Source organism: Varanus komodoensis, unplaced genomic scaffold, assembly GCF_004798865.1.
Source record: "Varanus komodoensis strain SLA01 unplaced genomic scaffold, ASM479886v1 scaffold32, whole genome shotgun sequence".
In the NCBI taxonomy this organism is placed as follows: domain Eukaryota; kingdom Metazoa; phylum Chordata; class Lepidosauria; order Squamata; family Varanidae; genus Varanus; species Varanus komodoensis.
The window spans coordinates 15,885,127-15,906,705 of record NW_025335798.1 but is presented as its reverse complement, the minus strand read 5'-3'; the positions used below and the strand labels follow the sequence as shown (position 1 = coordinate 15,906,705).

Here is a 21,579-nt window from a genome sequence, read left to right as displayed (position 1 = left end):
CAAAATTTTCTTGCAGGTCTTGTTTGTGTTCCCTAATATGTATTAGACAGGGAGAAAGTTCCATTGGCTAGTTATTTCTTAGCCTCACATAATTTGCTAATCACTTCATTGCCTCTCATAAACATGATTGGAACATATGAACTATGTACCCCCTTTTCATCTTTTGGCATATTTGTCATCCCTTCCCTTCCCTTCGGGTGTTTTGGGGGCTTTGTGTTTTTGTTTTGTTTAAGCTGTGCAATAGTACTTCTACCTCAGAATTATCCTTTTGCAAAGCAACCTGACTGCAGCTTTTGATCAGCGTTTAAATTAAGTGTCTGTAGCCACAGCTACTGGTTGCCGTTTTGTCTCCAAGATGTAGGCCTAATTAGGATGGTTGGGGAAAGTGCCCTAATTCAGTGACAGTGATATCCCTCTTCACTCCTGCTATGCAGGGAAAAACTGCACAGCTTGAAGAGTGTAAACACCCACACGATTCGCTGCTCCAGAGTGAGCATTGTTTATGCAGGTAGGCAACTCAGGACTAACAGAAACGAGGCACCCATGAAAGACTTTACTCAGAAACCTTTCTCAGTGTTGTTCTGGGTCCTTTTTGTTGTTCTGGGTCCTGCTGAAAAGTTAACAAAGTTATGTGAACATTCTTCAGTCCTAATCGCTCCATGAGATGTGCAAGTACAGTGGGAGATGTGTAGCATTCTGTTCTTTGGACCCAAGGCTTTATCCATAACCTTCGGTCTTAAAGGGCACTTAGGAAGTTACTTTTTATCAGAGCAGTTCAGCTAGCCCAGTTCACTCTGACTAGCCAGGTTTCCAGAAGAAGACTTTCAGAACACCTGCTCCATGATCAGTTTGACTGGAGATGGTCGAAACAGAACCTGGGACCTGCCACATGGAAAGTATGCAGCCGGTGCAGGTCTGGTCACGATTCTAAGCAGCTGCCCACATCGTGTCTGCAAGATATGCAATATATGAGGCATACCATGGTGTCTTTTTTGGAGGGATGCATTGTGTGTTGTCACCTGAAGGAAATGGCCCTGGACAAAGTTTCAGTAGCTAGAAGTGCAGAAAAATCTATAAAGTTGCTGTTAACAAGTGCTAAGAGTTGTTCCATATCCATGTACTTCTTAACTATAAAGGTCAACATGAGGTGAACTGTCCGAAATGCCCTTTAATCCTAGCAAGTGTTCCAAACAAATTAGACTAGAAGTTCAGAGAATTCTTTACATAAAATAGATGTTAGAATATCATTTATAAAATAGCTGGAAAGTTAGTTTTTGTTACTAGAGTTTTCACTGAAGGGTCTTTTCTAAATTCTCAATTAAGATTCATTCATTTATTTACTAAGGTTTTTTAACATGACTTTCAGGCACACTGCCATCACAAGATGGCTTACAATATTTCAAAACCATTAACATCTTACAGTTAGACATAGACACACACAGCAGCAGCAGTTACTTATTTTCAAGGACATGCAGACTGAAATAAATGTCTCTTTAAAGGGCTTTTTCTTAAGCCAACAGTGATAAGGCTTTCTTGGAGAGGGAGTATCCATGGTGAGAGGCTACGACTTGTGGGAGGAAAAATAACTATTCCTAGTATGCACTACCCTAATGACTTGTTGCTGGTGGCCAAGAGCAGGTACTTTGTTGCTTGGGCAAATTTACCGTTTAGTGTTCCAAAAGCTAAAATTAGCACCTTGAATTAGGCCCAGAGATTACCAGGTGTCCAATTGATATGAACACCAAAAAGGAGTAATTTGGTTTGAGGGCATGCCTCCCACAAACCCTTTTTGCTGCCACAGTGTATACCAGTTGCAGTTTTCAAATCCTTTTCAAGGGTAGCCACATGTGGAAGGCGTTGCAGTCACCTAATCTGGATTTAACCCAGGCATCTGTGACTGGGGCTAGGCCAGCTTTCTTTAGATATGGCCACGGCTGCTGAAGCAGCCTAAAGTGGTGAAAAGCAATCCTGGTGGCAGCCACCACCTGCACCTCCATAGGCAGTGCTGAGTCCAGGCGCACGCCCAGACTACTCACCTGACCTGTCTGGGGAGGTGTGATGCCCTCCTGTGTCGCACCTCAAGTTCCATCTGAACAGTACTTCTGTCTTGTCAGGATTAAGTTCCAGCTTGTTAAGCATCATCCATTAAAGCAAACTGACCCAGCCTAGGAACATAAAAGAAATGAATTCAAGTTCCCTTGGCATTTAGCTAATAAACCACACTTACCTATCTTTTTATTTTTCCAGCGTTTTAATTGTTAACCTGCTTTATTTAGTGCTTTTATTTTAACATCAGATGCTGTGCAACTGTTACTCCTATTTTTATTTTATTGTATTAATTTGTTGTAAACCGTCCCAAGATGAGGGGACCATATGTGAGGGGACCATATAGAAGAAAAGTTTTAAATAAACAAATAATAAATAAAACAGATGGACACTTTGCACTGTAAAGTCCATATGTGTTGGTAGATGTTTTTAATATAGAGTTACTTTAATTATAAAACACTCAGCTTCCTTCTTCAAAATAAACGAAAAGACAGGCAGATGTGGGGGGAGGAGAGAATTTTGTCACTTGTTTATAACTCTTTGAGACACAGGGTTTTTTTCCCATGAGAATCTCTTTTGTCAATATCAGAAGACACAAAATCCACAGGTGCTAAAGACTCTTTATGAACAGACTAAGTATAAGATTAAAATGTATTTAATAATGTGATTTCCTTAGTATTGATGAAAGTTAACAGGCAGTAGCCTACTGCTGAGTAACACTGGCTAATTTTATACCCTGAAGGGGAAACACGAGGAAGCACTCTAAATGTTAATGAATGTTAACTGCTACAGTTCTCCTAATGCCATTTGGACAGAGATCATTTATAAGACTGGACAGGAAGACGATATTGTACAGTAAATAGCAAATTGGAATCTCTGGGTCAATCACAAATGGCTGCTATACAAATCCAAGTAATAACTGGTAAACAGATAAGTCTTTCACCACAGCACAGTAAGACAGAACAAGTAATGTCGCCAAGAGATAACACACCTCAGGGGCAGCATGAGATACAGAGGCAACCTGAAGAGCTTTCAAAAGCTCCAGAAAGAGTAATATTCTGCAGTAACACCAGCCATGTATATTACACTGTGAATTTGGAATTGCCCCATGAGGAGTAATTTTTTGTTTAAATTAAGGACATCAGACCAAAATATAAGGAGTGAAGTACTGCACAACTCAGAAGTATAAGACATGGCTGTAGTTTTACGGAGACATCATGGTGACATCAACCAGAAGAGGAAAAATCTTGAGTGATTTATCAATGTCACGGTATCCTTAAGATCAAATTTATAGTTTGAAATGGGCACTTTGGAAGAACTCATTCCTTCTAAGACAGACAAAATTCCTCCAGTGAGCCCAGCTTTTGGGTGAAAATATGAAGGAAAATATATTAAATTGGGAGTTCTGCCTCAGAGCACTTTGTATTTTTTTGTGGTTGGTTTGTTTCCTTCATTTCCACAAGTTACAGTTTTACTTAAGAGGCAGCTAAAAACTGAACTGTCCAGCAAACAGTCATAAACACTCCCAGAAAATGTTTTAAGTTTGCCAATATGTTTTAAGGCAGACATGCCTCTAACTTTATACCATTCAGATCATAACTGGGACAATTCAAGAGCTTCAAGACCCCATTTGCTTTCTATTTCATGCTTTGAAAGATTTTGTTTGCTTGTTTTAAATTAAGACTTCTGCCCTACAGATTCCTCTCAAACAGAAACATAAGGTCGACCTCTGCTGAATTAGTCCAACAGTCCAGCTAGTACTGCATCCTGATTATCACAGCTGCTAAGCAGGGTACCCTGGAGAAGCCCACAAGCATGACATGAAAGTCACAGCCCTTTTCCTATGGTTATTCACAGGCAACTGGTACTCAGAGGCATGATGCCTAAATCTTGAAGATAGTAGATTGCTTGGAAAGCCACTTTGGTCCACTGAAATGGTAATAGAAGGCTTTGTTTGGAAAAGTTAAGTTAAGTTGAGCAGGTCTGACTTCCAGAGATGTAGAGATATGTTTACTTTCTCCTCAATCCGATGAAATATGGGTCATGGTATATTATAGGACTCACACTGTGGTTAAGAGGGCAACAAATAAATTTTCTTGCCCCGCTTGTGTCTTACAAAGCTTTCTTAACCTTGCTGTGAAGTGGGGGAGGGGGGAGGGGGAAGGAGGAAATGAATGGGGGGGATGTTTAAACCCTCTTTTTTGAAGCACCATAGTCCTGACGTGAATCAGAGCCGCATGCTTACAGGAGAGTAAAAAAAAGTAGCACATGCAGTTCTGCTATACATGCTTGGAGAAATGCTTGGTTTGGCTCTCAGGTTATGCTAATGTATTACAGCTTGCTGGGTTTCTTAATCTTTTGCTGAATGACTAGTGTTCAAGCACTTTGTTCACTAATTGGGGCATCTAGCAACTTACATGTCCATCTTTAACTTCAAGTAGAAGAGAGACAAGGGACGTCAAAAATTAGCTTTTTTAAGGAATGGTGCCCAGGAGGTGCTGTTTGGTCTGTGCTTAGTTTGAAGGACCAGCTTTCATGAAGCGCTTACAGCCTTTGTGTGTGTGGCTTTCAAGTCTTAATTGGGGCAGGTAACCTTTCAATTAGAACCCCATAAGAACTGGTGTTAGTGCTTCTGCCTGCTTAAGTAGAAGATGGATAATCGGTCCCCATAAGAGGTCTGAGATGATTCTGTTATTAATAGGAACCTCTTTTTTGCAGAATTAAAGGATTTAGGATTTTGCAACACTTCAAATAAAAGATATCATTGCCTCCTTGTCATTTCAGAAGGCAGGGGATATATAACTTGGTTAGCCTTAGGGGTACTTTAAATAAGCACTACCATCACAATGTGCTTGGGCAAAATTACTTCTTAGCAGTTCATACAGTGTTACCTTTGAATTAAAGCTAACCACAATTTTTCCAGCTATCTCATAGCAGAAGTGTCTCATTGTGTTATCTTCTCGGCTCACCATGCTAGCTGTGGCAGAGCAGCGCAAGAACAGACAAAAATACTCAGGTTATTTCTGACCACCATTTTCCATCCTGACCTGCCTCTTCAGAAGGTTTATGCACTTCAGTATATTGTTAAAGCTGTCAGCAAGTAAATTTATGGGGAATCATCAAATCCTTTTTTCTGCTTTTATGCATGCTTCAAAGAAAAATAGATAGTAAGGTAGGGAGTGCAATTGTTCTCATTTTCAAGAGAAACAAACATTTTTTTCAAAGCCATAATGGGAATTAATGCACTAGAAGTTTATTTTATTCTAAGATCACTATAGATTCCACACTAGATAATAATGCTGAGGCATCTCAGCTACAGCACATGATTTCCAGGTATAATATTTTTGTGAAATCAAGGCAGAGTTCACTAGAATTTTGAATGGTTTGTCCTGATATTCTTTTTAAAATAAGCTTGCTTAGAACGGTTAGATATTTCAAATCTTTCTCCATGTTCCAGGAAGTTTACAATATGGATGAGTTCTCTAATATTTTAAAAAGCCAGAATGGAATGAGAAAGTATCCGTGCCAGCAATTAGCAGTCCTCTTCTATACTACTGTTGACAGACATATGAATCGTTGGTTTTGAAAACAATGCTTTTGTACGTTAGGCTTTTTACCAAGGCTTCTAATTCTAGTTTCTTTGCAAGATTAAGGTCATATCATTTGTAGTTTTTCACCAGGTTTTTCTAGACATTCCATTACACAACCACCTGATGGCACTGTGGAATTGAAAAAATACATGGCTATTTTGTAGTGCTTTATAGCATGGTAGCCCTTTAATAGTTCATTATCCTCATTTTGAAGCCAGTCACAGAACTACTCAGAAAGCAGGGGAAAGGCCCTGAAGGATGATATTATCGTGTAAAGCAACCACGAACCACTATGAGTGAGGAATCCAGTCCCATGCAGAAGAGCCCCGAGTTTGTACAAATAGTTCCTTAGATAATTTGTCTATGGCAAATGGAAATGGCAATTTCAGATGGTACAGCAACCTTTATGATACCCCCAAAGCTTCTCCCTCATTTCATGAATGCTATGGAAGCTTAGACAAGAGTGTTTTCATTCATACTGGCCTTCCATTAGATTTTGTAGTTTTCAGAACATTTAACTGAAGATGTGATTATTCAGTTTTAGCAAATGGAGGAGTTTGTAACATTGTTTTTACACAGTGAAGAGTACTCTTGCATATGTTGTTGTGTGTGAATGTTGTACATGTGTCTTTATGAATGAAGTTTTCGCACTTGTAGATGTGAGAAATAGACATTTAGTAGGAATGTCAAGACACTATCAAATATGGGGACCTAAGTGTTTCCCTTGAATGTGCTGTATCTGGCTTCAACAGGTCTTCCTTAATTTCCATGTTGGTGTGGTAAAATGTTTGGCTCATAGTTTTTGGTTTTTACAAGGGGAATGAATCAATGACCCTTTGAGTCATTTCAGACAGTGACAGTTTGCAGGATTATAAATGAGCTATGGATTCATCTTATCTCTGTTCCCTCTTCTGCTTTTGGCTTTTCCTTTAGTGCTAAATACCAGAGTTATGTGTCACTGTTTACAACTATATAGTGCAGGATTGGTGGTCCCAGTATTTGTACACTGGGAGAGGAAACCTGTTGGAATTCCAACAAAATCCTCCATCCTTCCCTACACCCAAGCTGTAATATGCTGCAGGAGGAGTACTGGCTTCTATAGCCTTCTGTGGTAGAGTTGATAGGAGCAACAGAGTGGGCCATGTATGGTAATGTAAGTTTACTATTTCTGGATTAGAACTACAAACCTTAATGCAATGACAACTAATGAGCCCTTATTAACATATGCATGGAAATCGCTGCTGTCAGTGTACGAACAAGAGAAGACTATGTAAGAAAATGTGTTAAATATTTTGTTCATGTATCAGATATTTTGTGTGCTGATTGATATTTCATATCTGAGCACCCAGATGGCATGTTCTGTGAGCAATGATTTCATTGGAATATCTACCGAACCAGCACACTTGCCTGACAATTAGAAATTACAAAGGGACTTATCAGTGAAGGGGGACGTATTGCTTTTCCCACTTCTTGGTAGAGATTGTGATAAAATATGGACTGTCTGGGCTCATTGTTTTGGCAGAATATCACACAAGAGTGTTTCCAGAACCTCTAGTTTGGGAAAACAATAATCCAGTTATATAAAACTGTCTTTTTATGCCTTCTGTTATTGTTATGTATGTTGACATGATAAAACTCATTAAAACTTTTCTTAGGCACTAGCATAAGCCAACAGCTTTTGTCAGGAAAAACTTCCATGCCAACTAAATAGTATTGGCATTGAACTTGACAGAGCTTACGCAAGGGTAATGTAATGTACCTTAGTGCTAGTGCTGAAGAAAATACTGCATAATGGGTCTTATGTCCGACTAAACATGCATGGGATACTTTCAAACTACCTACCCAAAGAAATCAATTTACTGTATTTTAGAAAATTCTTAGAAGGACTCATGCTTATATTATATGTTTTTAAAAAGAAGAATTCTGTTTACTTTTTAAAGCTGAAAGTTTGATTGATGGCATTATTTTCCCCATGTATGTGTTATATTTTAATCCCATTTTCACTCCCTGTTCTAGGATCTGAGGGAGGAATGCTTGAAGTTAAAAACAAGAGTTTTTGACCTGGAACAACAGAACCGAACACTAAGTGTGCTATTTCAGCAGAGAATGAAACCAACATCGGGCTTACTGCTTCAGGTAGTAAATCTTTATAGTTAGAATATGTTATAGTTCATGCTGGTTGAAATTACATAACGTTGGACAGCTCATGGCAATGTCAACAAGTAATAATGGCATTTCAGGGCACAGCATATAGAAGAACATCAGTTATTTAAAGTTTGATCATGCTGGAATTGAAAATGTATAAATTCTGGAGGCATGTAAGGTGAGTCTAACTGAAAAACAGAGAAAAGACAGAGATAGAGCTCAGTGTGGTGTGTGCAATTACTTACAAAAAAGAGTTCAGCTCACTGTAGGCAATGCATGCAATGTTACAGCATGATGATATACAGTGATAGCAAAATCAGAAAGATACAAGTGTACAGCCAAGCTTTCCACCTCTGGTTACTGTTATTTGGTGACAACCCAAGTTTATCATGCTGGAACATAGCCATTGCTATGAGAAATGGTGTTCATTTGCTCTCTTCCTTCGCTTTCATTCTGTTATCTGAGTAATGGACTAAATAACCCAAAGTGGGTGGGGGTTGATTGTACATTGCATTCCACATCTGGAAGGCCCTCTGTAGAAAAGTTCACCTGCCTCCAACTTTTGTGGCTTATCTGTATCAGCCAAATTATTTCTGGTACTTTCATGTCTTTGCATGTTTTACAGACAGTTTTTATAGATTTTATGCTGAATTTCCTTGATATTTACCTGCTTTTGTACATTTCTTGAGGTTCGTATATTTTGTTATTTGTTATCACACACAATCCTGAAAGCAGATGTGAAAAATCTGAGCCCATTTTCAGTGGTATATAAAAAATCTTCAAATCTAACAGAAGTGAACTTTTAAAGGTTAGTCACTCACATTACTTAACTTTCATCTTCAAAGTGAAGTTCATGATCATTTAGTTGCTCTAACAATAAAGAAGTTGGGAACACATGTTACATTTTCCCCCAAAATCTATGATACAAGTGATGGATATGTAGAGTTTATTTCTTGGATTATAAAGATATAGAAATGCTTTCCTCTGTTGATCTTCTCCCTGCATCCCTTCATGTTCCATATACAGATCAAAAAGAAAAAAATATTAATTCAGCTTTAGTCAATTTTATGCTGCAGAAGTTTTCCATAACTATGTTCAAAAGGCTTTGTGATAAAACTGCTATTAAATATTACAGTGTCATGAATTTTGAGGAAAAATATATATGAACAGAGAAAAGGAAAAGTAGCTGCAGTATCCTGGAGCCTGATAATATTGGAAAAGAAATGTTCGTGTTTATCTTGGGGATTTGATTATGAAGATTGGTACATTCATTCCTTAGTGCTGGAAAATTTGACACATCCATTTCTGGCAGCAGATGTCACACAAGGGAAAATATAATTCCCATTTTGAGAAGATTAAGTAAGCCAAATTCTGACCCACAACAACCGAGCTTCAGAAAACAGAAAGCATTTTTAGTCTCATTTTTATTTTTATTTTCATTTTTAGTCACCACATGTATCCACAGCAAAAAGAAGTGGGGCAGCAGGAACCCCTCTGATTTTAGCATGGCCTCAAACTAGCAGTCTGATCTGGGTATAGGAATCCCAGGTATTAGCTGGAGATCCTCACTCAGGTTAGCATTGGGTTTGTATTGTTGTTCACTCGTGCTGCTGCTGCTGGTTGAATTCTCAGTTTTGGTTATAATGTATATACTTAAAGATACTGTGTCTTTTTCCTAATATTGCTTACCATGTTAGGGCAAAGGAGCCATTAATTATTTAATTTTATTTATAACTCCTGTTAGTGTTTCCTCTTGCTTTTAATGGGCTGGAAAAGAATTGTATTGGCAAATGAATGTGCATTTCCTCATGCATTGCCCTCCAGATCTTTTGGACTTCAAGTCCAGTATGAACAATGATCAGGAATTCTGGGAGCTGTTTCCCAAAATATTTGGAAAGCACCAGGCTGAAGAAATCTGTTCATGCTCTATGTAAAGATGGACGAGTTACTCAAACCCCTCTTTGAATTTTCTGGTAATTTTCTAAGGTCACAGAAAACCTGATGCCTTATCTTTCCATTCTTTTAAATTGGCTATGCTGTGTCAACATCAGTAAAGATGAGTGGTGTGATAGGAAGAGGGCTACACCACCCTCTTCTTCCCCTTTTCATAATTAAAGGTAGTTGTAGAAGCAGCTGGAAGATCTCATAAGACATTTATTTATTTATTTAATTTGTATGCTGCCCAATTGTGCCACAGCACCTCTGGGCAGCTTACAACACAAGATAAAAACATAGTATTACCCATGTTTCCCTAAATCCCAGTACTGTAGGTCCTGTTTGGGCACTGTTCAACTAAGACACACTTAACCTTGAAATGAGATTTCATGCCAAGACTTGGGAAAATTTGGGCATACATTTCACAGTGAGGTCCCAATAGAGATCTGAGTTGTGTTTGCCATATCTGTCGATCGCGCCCCAAGGGATTGTCTGTATCAGCACTTGCTTTACGAGAGAGTGGGATCCCTAGGAGGCATGAGGTTCTGCTTTTATTTTTCAAGTTCTGGAATACAAGCGCAAGTAGAATCAATACAGAAAGAATCTTACATAATTTTGGGCAACAGTAGTTTGGAATTATTGTCCTAGGATTTTCTATCTTGATATGAAAACCCAGTAGGTTAAATAAATATGCATTTAGCAAATTGCCTGCATGACTGTCTTACTTGAACTGTTTCCTGTGAGGCTTGTTCTATCTTTTCACATATGCATTGACATTTTAGAATCTTTGGATCATTTTTGGATCATTATTTTTGGATCATTATGATTTATCAGTTCCTGTTTTTTTTCTCTGGAGCATTCAAACTAGCTTTATTTTAGCCTCTTTTCTAAGCACAATTGCAAGGAACAAGGAACCATGGAAGTTGGTCTATAAAGCTCTTGGTTTATATAATTTCATTTTGCATCTGGATTTTGTATGGACTTTTGCTGATATGCTATTTATTTATTTATTTATTTTTAGATGACACCATGGGTAACTTCTGTACTTTGGCATTTTCTTTGGAAGCATTTTCAGAGACATGATTATGGTTAAGGAAATGTTTCAATGCAGTCAGCTAGCAACTAGCAGGATGGAGTAAATTATCTCTATGAAGTTGTTATATATGGCAACACTTCTAGGGCAATTAATTGTTCAGCACCAGCACCTGACAAAATAAGATGGAGTAGGTAACCCTAATGTATGACCTCAGAATTAGACATTATTAAACATTACAAGGAGTTAAACATTACAAATAAATAATTATACTGTCTTCCATTAGCTTCAATATATCAAAATTGTGTATGTGTGTGTTTAAGGCTTTTGGAGTGAAGATGAAGTAGAAGTGGCTAAGCATTTGCCTGAACTACATGCTGTGAATTGGGCTTTCCTTTATGCAGTATATTTTTCATTAGTATAAGCAGCTGAAGCCTTGTTCATGCAAGTCTAATAGTACCTTTAGAAGAGCCATGCTGGATCAGATAATCTAGTCCAGCATTCAGTTTGCACAGTGGCGAGTCAACTGCCCATAAGAAATCCACAGCGGGACATGAATGCAACGGTGCCATCTGGCCCTTGTTTCCCAACAAATGGTGCACATAGGTATACTGCTTGTGGGAATGGCATGTAGCTGTCAAGACAAGTAACCATTGATCACCTTCTCCTCCATGAAGTTGTCCAAAGTGGCGTCCATCACTACATCTTGTACAAGTGAATCCCATAGTTCTGAACACTCTGTGAAGATGTACTTCCTTTTATCTGTCCTGCATCTTTTACAAATCAGCTTCATGGGATGATCAACGGTTCTAGTATTATGTAAGAGAGAGAAAAATATCACCCTGTCTGGTTTTTCCACATCATGCCTAATTTTGTACACATCTGTCCTGTCTACCTTTACTTACTTTTTGCTTATGCTAAATAAGCACAGATGTTTTAACCTTAACTCATTGTGGAGTTTTTTTTAGGTACAGTTATATAGTTCTTTGAGCTTGGTAGAGTCAACAGCAATTTCCATAATTTTAACAGATGCAAAATTATATGGTTTTTTAAAGAAAATTAGCAAAGTCATCCCAAAATTTACTGTAGCCTGGAAAATGCCAGCACCTGGATATGCTACCCAGTTTCTCCTTTCTTATGACTTTCAGAATAATTGCTCCAAGAAAGTAAGGACACTATACATGTCCAGCATGCAAAATAAATACTGTGAAAAAATCTTTACAGTAGTAAGAAAATAATCATAGATTACTCTTAAGGAAAGTTAGATCTTCAGGGTGGGAGGTTAAAGCAGCCCTATTTTTGTGGTGGGACTGCAGGTGGTGCAGTGGTTTAAATCGCTGTGCTGCTGGGCTGGTTGATCAAAAGGTCAGGAATTCCTATGGCACTGTAGCTGTCATTCACTTGTTAAAGAGCGAACATTTAGCTTTCTGAATACAGGGCAGTAAGAGAGTTCTTTCTGCAATGGACCCATTCAAACAGCACAATTCACTGGGAACCAAACACATGCTAGAAAGCCAGTAATGGTGTAATGGATAAAAACATGCAATGGGAACTCAGGTGATCTGGGTTCTAGTGCCCACTCAGCCATGGAGGCAACTGGGTGACTTTGGACCAGTTGTAGCAGACCTGGGCATTGTATGGCCCACAGGCCACATCTGGCCCAGTGGCTGACCCTGACTGGCCCGCATGATGTCACTGGCAAATTAAAAGTCAGTGCAAATATATATCATTGTTTAAGCCCAAAACAGACTAGATTTCTCTCACTGAACAACAACAACAACAAAAAAGAACTGAGGTAATGCAAGCAAAGCTGGATGCATTTATAGAGAATCCAAAGGCAACTTGGATTGTTGCGTTTTCTGTTTTGTTATAATTCAAAAGGTCTGTACCTTACTATGTTAAGCTGGGAGATTACATATGTTGTAAATTTGTGCTATATAAGTAAAATTGAATTGAATTTATTACTTTTCATGTAATGTTAATGTTTTTGTGAATATTCATTTAATAGTGTTATTCTGTGCTCCACATTTTCATTGTATCATTGTGATGTTTCATTTACTGTTTTTATAGAGATATATATTGAGCAGAGCTGTAAGTGTATTGGTCCGGCCCTTAACAACTGTCAAAGTTTCTCATGTGGCCCCATAGGAAAATTAATTGTCCACCCCTGAGTTACAGACTCTCAGTCCATACTACCCTACAGGTTTGTTGTTATGAAGATAATATTGAGAGCAAGATGATGAAGATGATAATGATGGAATGGCTTATTTTAAAGTCTTAAAGACAATACTTGCAATCAGCTGAATCAGCTAAGTATCAGACAATACTTAAGTCAGCTAAAATTGGAGCATCATAATATATGGAAGAAATAACCATATGTCAAATAATGTTAACCCAAGAAGAGACAGGAATGCTTCAGTGCTTGCAATATATCCAGTGTTGAAGGTCTTATGTGAATTCTTTTTAAAGCAACATTTTTGTTGAGTAGTCCTACAGACTAATTCTTTGAAGAATTAAGTCTTGTGCTGCTGCTGATTTTATCTGCTACATTTGTTCAGGATTACATGCATTGAGTTCTCTGGGTGAGAGGCACTGATAAAAATCATGGCTATCTTTAAACTTCTTAACTATCAACCGCACTTCATCCTGTAGCCATGATGGAAAAAATCAGGCATGTAATATTTACTAGGGCCAGATTTCAGTCAAGAAAGCCTGATGTTCTGCAGCTATTGCTTATAACAAGGGGAAAGTAAAGATGATGCCTTATTAGATTCATTCAATTTATTACCCTTTTTAAAACAAAACAACACAGTCACTTTTGCCAGAACATATCATGATGACAAATAACAAATGGTAACATGAACATGGAAAAAAAAAAGCTTGTTTAAAGTCAGTCTCTCAGAAAAAGGGACAACTTTTTGCAGAGAAGAAATGATGCAATTGTGATCGACAGAAACTGAATGTAAGCCACCAGTTGCGTATGTGGCATTGAACAAAAACCTACACTTTTTAAATCGTGCCTGAGGCTCTCAAATGGGAAAGCTGTCACATGCCAGGAAAGCCACAATACAGAAACATTGCTATACCATCCTGAGATGTTTTGTAATAGGACAGGATAGAAAAACCTTTAAATAAATAAATAAATAAATAAATAAATAAATAAATAAATAAATAAATGTGTGCGCTATGTTGAGCTTGATGGGTCACTTTAGTTATCATATTTGCCATTTTTTAAACATTAAAAGTTGCTTGTCCTATGGGAGGAATGCAGATAATAAATTCCCTGTTGAAATAGCAGTAAGACAATTTGACCACTACCACCCCTACCCCCGCCCCCACGGAAGATGAGAATAAAACACCTACAATGCTACAGCCACACCTTTCTAGCAGTCATAGGGTATCAGTGTTACTTGACGCTTAGGTGCGCCAGTAGCCTTCAGGGTGGGGTCAAAGAGGCTTGAGACTTCCTGCCAGTGGCTGTTATTGCTTCAGAGCAGGGGGAAGGGCTGTCTGCCAGGACTGGAGCCAGGAAAAGAGGTACCCCTTTTATGAAAACAGAAAGAAAAATATCTGGATTTTTTCACAGGCCTTTGTGATATTTTAAGGGAGTCACTTTTCAAAAGCTGCTAGTCTGCTACTGATACAGTGCTGGAGAAAAGGCCACCAGCAATAAATCAAAGAGAGAAACTGTCTTGAGGCAAAACATAAATGGTCTTTAGTGAAATATTTATGAATAATTTTGAAACCATGTCTTGTGACAGCTAGAGAAAAAAAGAAGAAGCATCTCATCTTGAAGAATGAAGATAGATGTTGCTCAGTGCGGTTCTGGAAAACACAACAGCTGCACGTGTCCCAGGTCCCAAGTGACAGAAGTAGGGTTGTCTTGCTTTTTACGTAGTCAATCTATATTCCTAAAGTTGAAGGGAGCTGTAAAGTCCTCTCTTTTATCATCAGACCATTTTTTAACTTCCAGTCTATCATAAATGCCTTCATTCTCTTGTTCTTCTAAGTGTGCACATAGATTGTAAGACCTCATTTGTGAGCAAGGCATTGCAGAATTTATTTGGGTTTTATGGAGAGCTCTTCTGAACATAATTTACATTTTCATATTCTGCAGACAGGCCATCCTGGGGTACCACATGTTCACAAGATAAGGGTGGACTTATGAATGTGCATTAAATAAGAACTTAGAAATTTCCTGAACATTCCATATTACTTGTGGAATTTCAACAGCATGCGACAGCTTGTAATCAAGAAGAGATGATTCCCAGATGTGAATATTGTAGAGAATATACAGATAAGGGAAAGAAGACTCCAGACAAAAAGGCTCACAGAGAATCTACTCAAAGACCCCAGTTCCATTCAGTGGTTTCTTGAAACCAAATAGGGTTACAAGACTATTAGAGAACAATCCTATGCTAGTTTTAAAAAATACAGAAAAAAGGCAGAAAAAAATACCTTCACCTTCCAGCATGGCTGGCTGGGGTATGCTAGGAGTTGTAGGACCTTTTTCCTGTCTAGACGTACACAGCATTGTGTCCTTAATCTCATTGAAATTTTCATTAAAACACATTAAAAACTCTTCCCCCCAGTTCAGATGCTCGTGAAGTTAAAAGAGATAAATCACTATTTTTCTTTAGGGTTTTTACCAGAAAAACTGAATAAGGCATTGCTTTTAAGTAATAAAGTGGACCAGGCTGCATTTCATGTTTCTAGGTGTTATAAAGGTATCCTTCACTATTTTTCATATGCTCATGAACAGGACATATGCATCAACCTGTCTGTGAATAATAATGAAAATACTAGTAAATGTAGCTGTTAAAGGTATCTTTAAAATCATTTTCAGCTAAAGCAAACCAGTAGTAATCCTGCTGTAAGTCATTTAGAATGATATTTTTGAGTGAATACGAATGGGGATCTCATTCCATTGAATACAATGCAATTAAGGTTGTTGGTATAAATGCTTAGATCTGTATTCGGATGAGTTTCCAGTTGACTCTTGCAGTTGCTGATCTTACATGTGATATATGCAAGGAAGCCTTAGGATTTGGGTACAAATTCACTTTCTAAATACTACTGATTTAAACTTTTTGCAGAACATAGAAGTATATTTTAACTACTCTATAAAAATGTTGTTGTTGTGCCTGTCTATTCATACAACCTTCTGTTAAAGAGAATTGTCTATATGACATGAGGACTCCTTGGCATTTCAACCTGATATGTTTACAAAGCTTAAGAGTAAGATGCCATCTTTTCAACTCAATCCTTGTGTAAGTGATAAAGGAGTAAATGAAAGTTATTGAAAGGGAGTCTGCATTTTCAGTGCTGCATTTTGTAAAAAGAAGAGTCTTTCTCTTTGTGTGGGTAGGGGAAGTGGTCTGTTATTTTTATAGCCAGATCCGACCATTTCTCCATCCCTAAGGAACCTGGTGGTGACTTAGCTCTTTAAATCTAGGGGGAAAGGTTTTAATGAAATGAAAAGCAGTGGGTTTACCTGTGAGCTATGTGTTTCCATCTTTTCTGTTTGTTCAGGTTCATATACAGTCCACAGAAACAACTGCACTGAAAACTTTTTTAATGAATGCAACCTGGAAAGTTAAATGATTTATTATCATTGGTTTTATGGCAAGGATAGAATCAAAGATTTAATAGAGGTAGTAAGTATATTGTAGTTGTCGCCTTTGTACCAATGTAGTTGGTGTCTTTCCCCCACTCCTGGTCTATGTACAATTATTCCTCTTTTTCATTATATAGCATCTGCAGTCTATATTTAGGCCAATACCTTTTCCTCTGTCTGTCTGTCTGTCTGTCTGTCTGTCTGTCTGTCTTTCAGCAATCTTATTTGTCAGGTTTGGAATAGTAAAAATGAGTTTAGTTTTGAAACAAGAATAATTTCACTGTAATAATGACAGGTAAAATGCTGGCTATGTGAGTAACATGTAAAAGTCTATTTCTCTGGATCAGCTTCAATCACCTGGTTAAAATTCTGTAGCAGGTAAAGTAATAGCCACTGCAGGACTTCTCTTAAATATAATATGCCTAAGCAACAGGTGTGCAAGATAATTGTTTTCTCATCATGGTGCATATTTCACAGTCCATAACTCCCAAATGAAATACCAGAAAGAATGCATAAAATTAATGATTCAAAGATTTAGAGATTTTCAGCACTTTATGATAAAGTTGGAATTTAAGGCAGGCTAGAAGTACAGCCATTGCTGGTAAGATAGGCTGATATGTAAGATTTGTTCTTACTATTTGAATGGAGTTTCAGATTTAAATATAGGATAACCACTCATATAATTATAGAGTACTGTATTTGTATGAGGCTGCAGTTGCTGCAGCTGTCTTGGTTCCATGAAATAAGAGAGTGAAAATGTGGGTCAGTTAATATATTTTATGGGACTCAACGTCTGTTGGTGGATGAGGCAAGCTTTCATTCTTTTCTTTAGTCATGACTCATTCATAAACAGCATAGGTATAAAAACAAAACAAAAATGGAGTAAATGCCTTGCACCACTGTTAAGTGTGTGCGCTCGCGCGCGCGCGCGCGCGCGCTCTCTCTCTCTCTCTCTCTCTCTCTCTCTCTCTCTCTCTATATATATATATATAGTGCTAATGGCTTTAATTGGTTGTTAGCATTACTACAGGAAAGGAGACAAAGGTAGTCACTGAACAGTGTGCTTACATTGATGCATACTTCCTCATAAAAGAAACATTTGATATAACAAAGTGATAGAATGCTGGAACATAAAAGAGCATGAAACTCTCATTTGTTATCTATAATTCCCATAAATACTGTAGTGAATGGCATTTTAATCATTTAGATTTGTATCAACTGTGTGTGAATTGCTAGAGGTTATATATCATAACCCTGTTGTACACCTTGGCAGATAAATTGCATTGTGCTAGAACAAGCAGGATTTTTAAAATGATTTTTGTGTTGCCATCATTTTGTACTGAATCCACAAATAGGCTCCCCCACTCCCATGTGAACAAACCTGGTGTGGTGTTTTGTTAATGGGCAGAACTTAGGTCCTTTGCCAAAAGCCCTGACACTATTGACTGAAATCTCTGATGACTTTGCTGAAGATGTGAAATACTGTACTGCAAGATAAAATCAACACAAAGCTCTGTGTAACCAAAGAGTCCATCAGTGCTTTGACTCATACAGTTCCACTGGGCCTTCATTCTTGATGAGCCCAAGCTGGAAGGCAGCATTAACCTTCAGTGTTAAACCTTGGCAACAGGATATTGACAGACCTAACTGAGAGTATTTTTAGCAGGGTAGTGTTTGGGCATTCATATTCATTTCTGTCTCTGAACTTGAACAAGCCATGTTTCATTAGCCACTCACCTATGTCAGAACACAAGGAGAGGTGGTGATTTGTCTGTGTCTTGCACAGAAGTACAAGGGCATTGTGACCATTATGAGTTAAACTCTGCTTCTCCAGGCTTTGAAGTATGGAATTGGGAGGGCTGGGGCAATAATGCTGCACATTAATAACGATGGTACTTAATGAGTCACCAACACATTTCCATTCGCATTTACCCTTTCTCTGCTATGAGGTTATTTGAGCTCTGCACTTTTTGATTTGATTGGAATCAGTTTAGACCTGACTGGAATTCTAACACAAGCATGCACTCAAGTCTCCCTTTTCTGCACCTGTGCAACTTGCCCTGAGCATCTTTACTTTCTCATAAGTCCTGCTAATTCTCATAGGAGTCACTCACAAGTAAAGCTGTATATACTTGAAGCCTTATATAGGTGTAAACCCTTCTAAACACAATGGGAGTGACTTTAAGTAGACAGTGGGACTTACTTTAAATAGAAACCAGCTGACTTTTCAAGGTCCTTTGAGTCACAGATTAGTCAAACTGATGCCTTCTAAACAGGTTTCTTTTGCAGAGTACTTGTTTAAGTCACCGTGTTCACATAAAAGTCATGGTAGGACTAGATATAGCAATAGCTCCAGCTGCTTATGGGAGATCATAGCTGGTTTGCTGTGAGCCTTACCTACTATTTGCAGGTGTTAATGTAGTTTACTTTCTGCACATGTTTCTGAGCAACTGGAAATATTTGGCAGAGGGAAACAAGAGGAAGGAGATGGCAATATGTTGGGGTTAGTGACCAATGAGGTTTTTGCTCAAGGAACTAGGTACACATTTCTTGCAGTTATGTATAACTGGGTTCCTAGCATTGATTCAGATGAAAAATTCTTCCAGTAGAGAAGTGACAGCAAAGGAAGATTCTGTTAACTATTTCCACACCCACTATTTCTCTGCTTTAAGACATGCCAAGTTGCTTTTTACACTGCAAAGTTCCTCTTACTGCCTTTACATTCTCTTTTGAAGTGTTCTTTTTTCTGATCCATTGGGCCTTAGTGACAAGCATTTCTATGGTAACATGTGGTTCATCCCTGAGGTGAGAACTAGTTGCCAGGGAAGAGACAGATCAAATTGTGTAGGAAGAACATTAAAGTTTGACCCCTGGCTACTAGAAGCTGTTCAAATTCCCCAATAAATACTGCCTTACAACCTTTTGGACCTATTCCAGTACAATTATGCTGTGTATGTAGCTAAAAATGTGACACTTCCCTATTTGAAAGTTTGAATGCTGTTTCACCAGTGAAACTGAGTTGCACTGGAGTTATTCTCCTACCTGATATTTGTGGAGATATTATTCTGTGAGATTAGCATTCATACTCTGAGATTAGAAAGGTTGCCACTGTTGATAAGCCCTTCTCTGCTGCCTGCAGCCATTTACCTTCTTACCTTGGAAAATTTGCATTACTAAAATTCAAAAATGACTTCCACATAATAATTTCCTTTCTCTCTGGCTCAATCGTCCTGTTTTTGAGAAGCAATAGCTAAAACAGAACAAACAACAGAGGGAGATAGTAGTAGATTTGGGGTAATCTTGAGCTTTTCAGGTACCTCAGAACTTGTTTAGGAAAAAAATACAATCAGTGGAAGGAACCATATATGTGTGTGTCTGGACTATAAGGACACCTGAATGAGTGGAAAAAATTGGAAAATTGGTAGAAGAACACAGAATTAAAAAGATGGGGTGGAATAAAGATCTGCGCTGTTTTGAATTCTCGTGGAGGACCTATTTTTAACTGTTCTCTAGGATGGAGTTACTGGACTGCAGGTGGCACAGTGGTTTAAACTGCTGTGCTGCTGAGCTGGTAGATCGAAAGGTTGCCAGTTCGAATCTGCACAACAGGGTGAGTTCCCGTTGCTCCGTCCCAGCTCCTGCCAACCTTGCAGTTCAAAAGCATGCAAATGCAAGTAGATAAAAAGGTACCACTTTGGTGGGCAGGTAACAGCATTCCGTGCACCTCGCTGTTTAGTCATGCCGGCCACATGACCACGGAGACTGTGGAAAAACGCTGGCTCCCTTGGCTAGGAAATGGAGATGAGCAGCACCCCCTAGAGTCAGGCATGACTGGACTTAATGTCAAGAGGAAACCTTTACCTTTTAGGATGGAGTTAGACTTGCCCATAGCAATCAGTGGGAAAGTCCAAGATTTTAATGCAGCTGCATTGGACATGTCCATTCAGCCTACCCCCATATATATAAGAATATATAAATGTTATAACACTTAGGCATCATTTCTCTAAATTTGAAAGGCTCCCATTCTATTTCATACTTTCCTTATATTTGCATATTTTGGAAGTTCTGTTTTCAAAGAGGGTGAGTTTTTTATTATCTCCAAAATTATTTTTGAGCACACTTCAATAAAACTACTTTCCTATTCAGATTTTCCATCTTTGCAAAAACGGAATATTGTAAAAACTAGTTCAGGAATCATTATATTTTGTACAGTTCTAGAGAAGACTTATATATATTCCAAAGTAATTCTGGCTTTGAAAGTAGTAATGAGGCCATTTAGTCATAATCTTGATCTTACTGTGCCTCTCCTTTTTCCATACCTGATATTTCAGTGATATACAGAAAGTACCTTTCAAAATGCAAAAGATCAGAGGGAAAAAAGGAAATATGGCTTGTTCAACATTAACCTTGACAAATTCATGTTCTTGTCATGTAAATGAATGAACCTTTCCAGTGCCTGGCATTCTGGACCTTGAGAAACAGCAATAAGAAAATGGAGCTTATCTCCCTTGATTTTTAATAGAAGTATATGAATGATTTCATATACACTCGTGCACGCACACACACACACCAAGCAATGAGAATTCGGTGTAGCGTACAGAGTACAGCATGTTCTTGGGACACTGCTTTATTGCTGCTGAACTTGCTCGGAGTTACTTTCTTCTATTGTAACATATTGATCCATCCTTTCTAGCCTTGACTCTCCTACAGGCAAGAGGTTAAAGTCAGATAATAGTATTAATTTTCCAGACATCTGCACATGTTTTAATAGCCTTTAGAAGGCTTGAAATGGTTTCTGTTTGACCACCACAGGGCTAAAATGCTGTTAAGGCCTGGATTGTAGCAATACATTACAATCACAGACACATAGTTCAACCTGGCAATAAAAAACTAATTTATTTTATTGGAGGTTTAAATTAATGTGATGAACTTCTCTCTCTGCAGGAACCTGTATACCATCTTTGCAAAAGTAAATCTCCTGTGTGTGTATAACATTGTCTTTATAATTGCAGCAGGACTCCTAGTAGCTGAATTCAAGCATTAGGAAAGCATATCTGCAGCATATCTGCAGGACAGTATGTGGCAGACACACACACACACAAAACTTTCCTGCATTGAGCAGAACATCTGAAGAGAGATTGTAACTGAGTTCAGCTGAACATGTTTACGTTCCTTCCCCAAGTTGGAATTCTGCACAATCAGGCTCCTAATCA

General features: G+C 38.2%; 1 protein-coding gene across 1 annotated transcript in view; it reads left to right on the top strand.

Annotated features, from left to right (window-relative positions):
• NCKAP5 (NCK associated protein 5) overlaps positions 1-21,579 on the top strand; it is a 640,837-nt gene that overhangs the window by 487,424 nt on the left and 131,834 nt on the right. Inside the window, exon 10 of the mRNA XM_044438433.1 lies at positions 7,653-7,772. Coding sequence (XP_044294368.1) covers positions 7,653-7,772 — 120 coding nt within the window. The remainder of the gene's footprint in view (positions 1-7,652; positions 7,773-21,579) is intronic.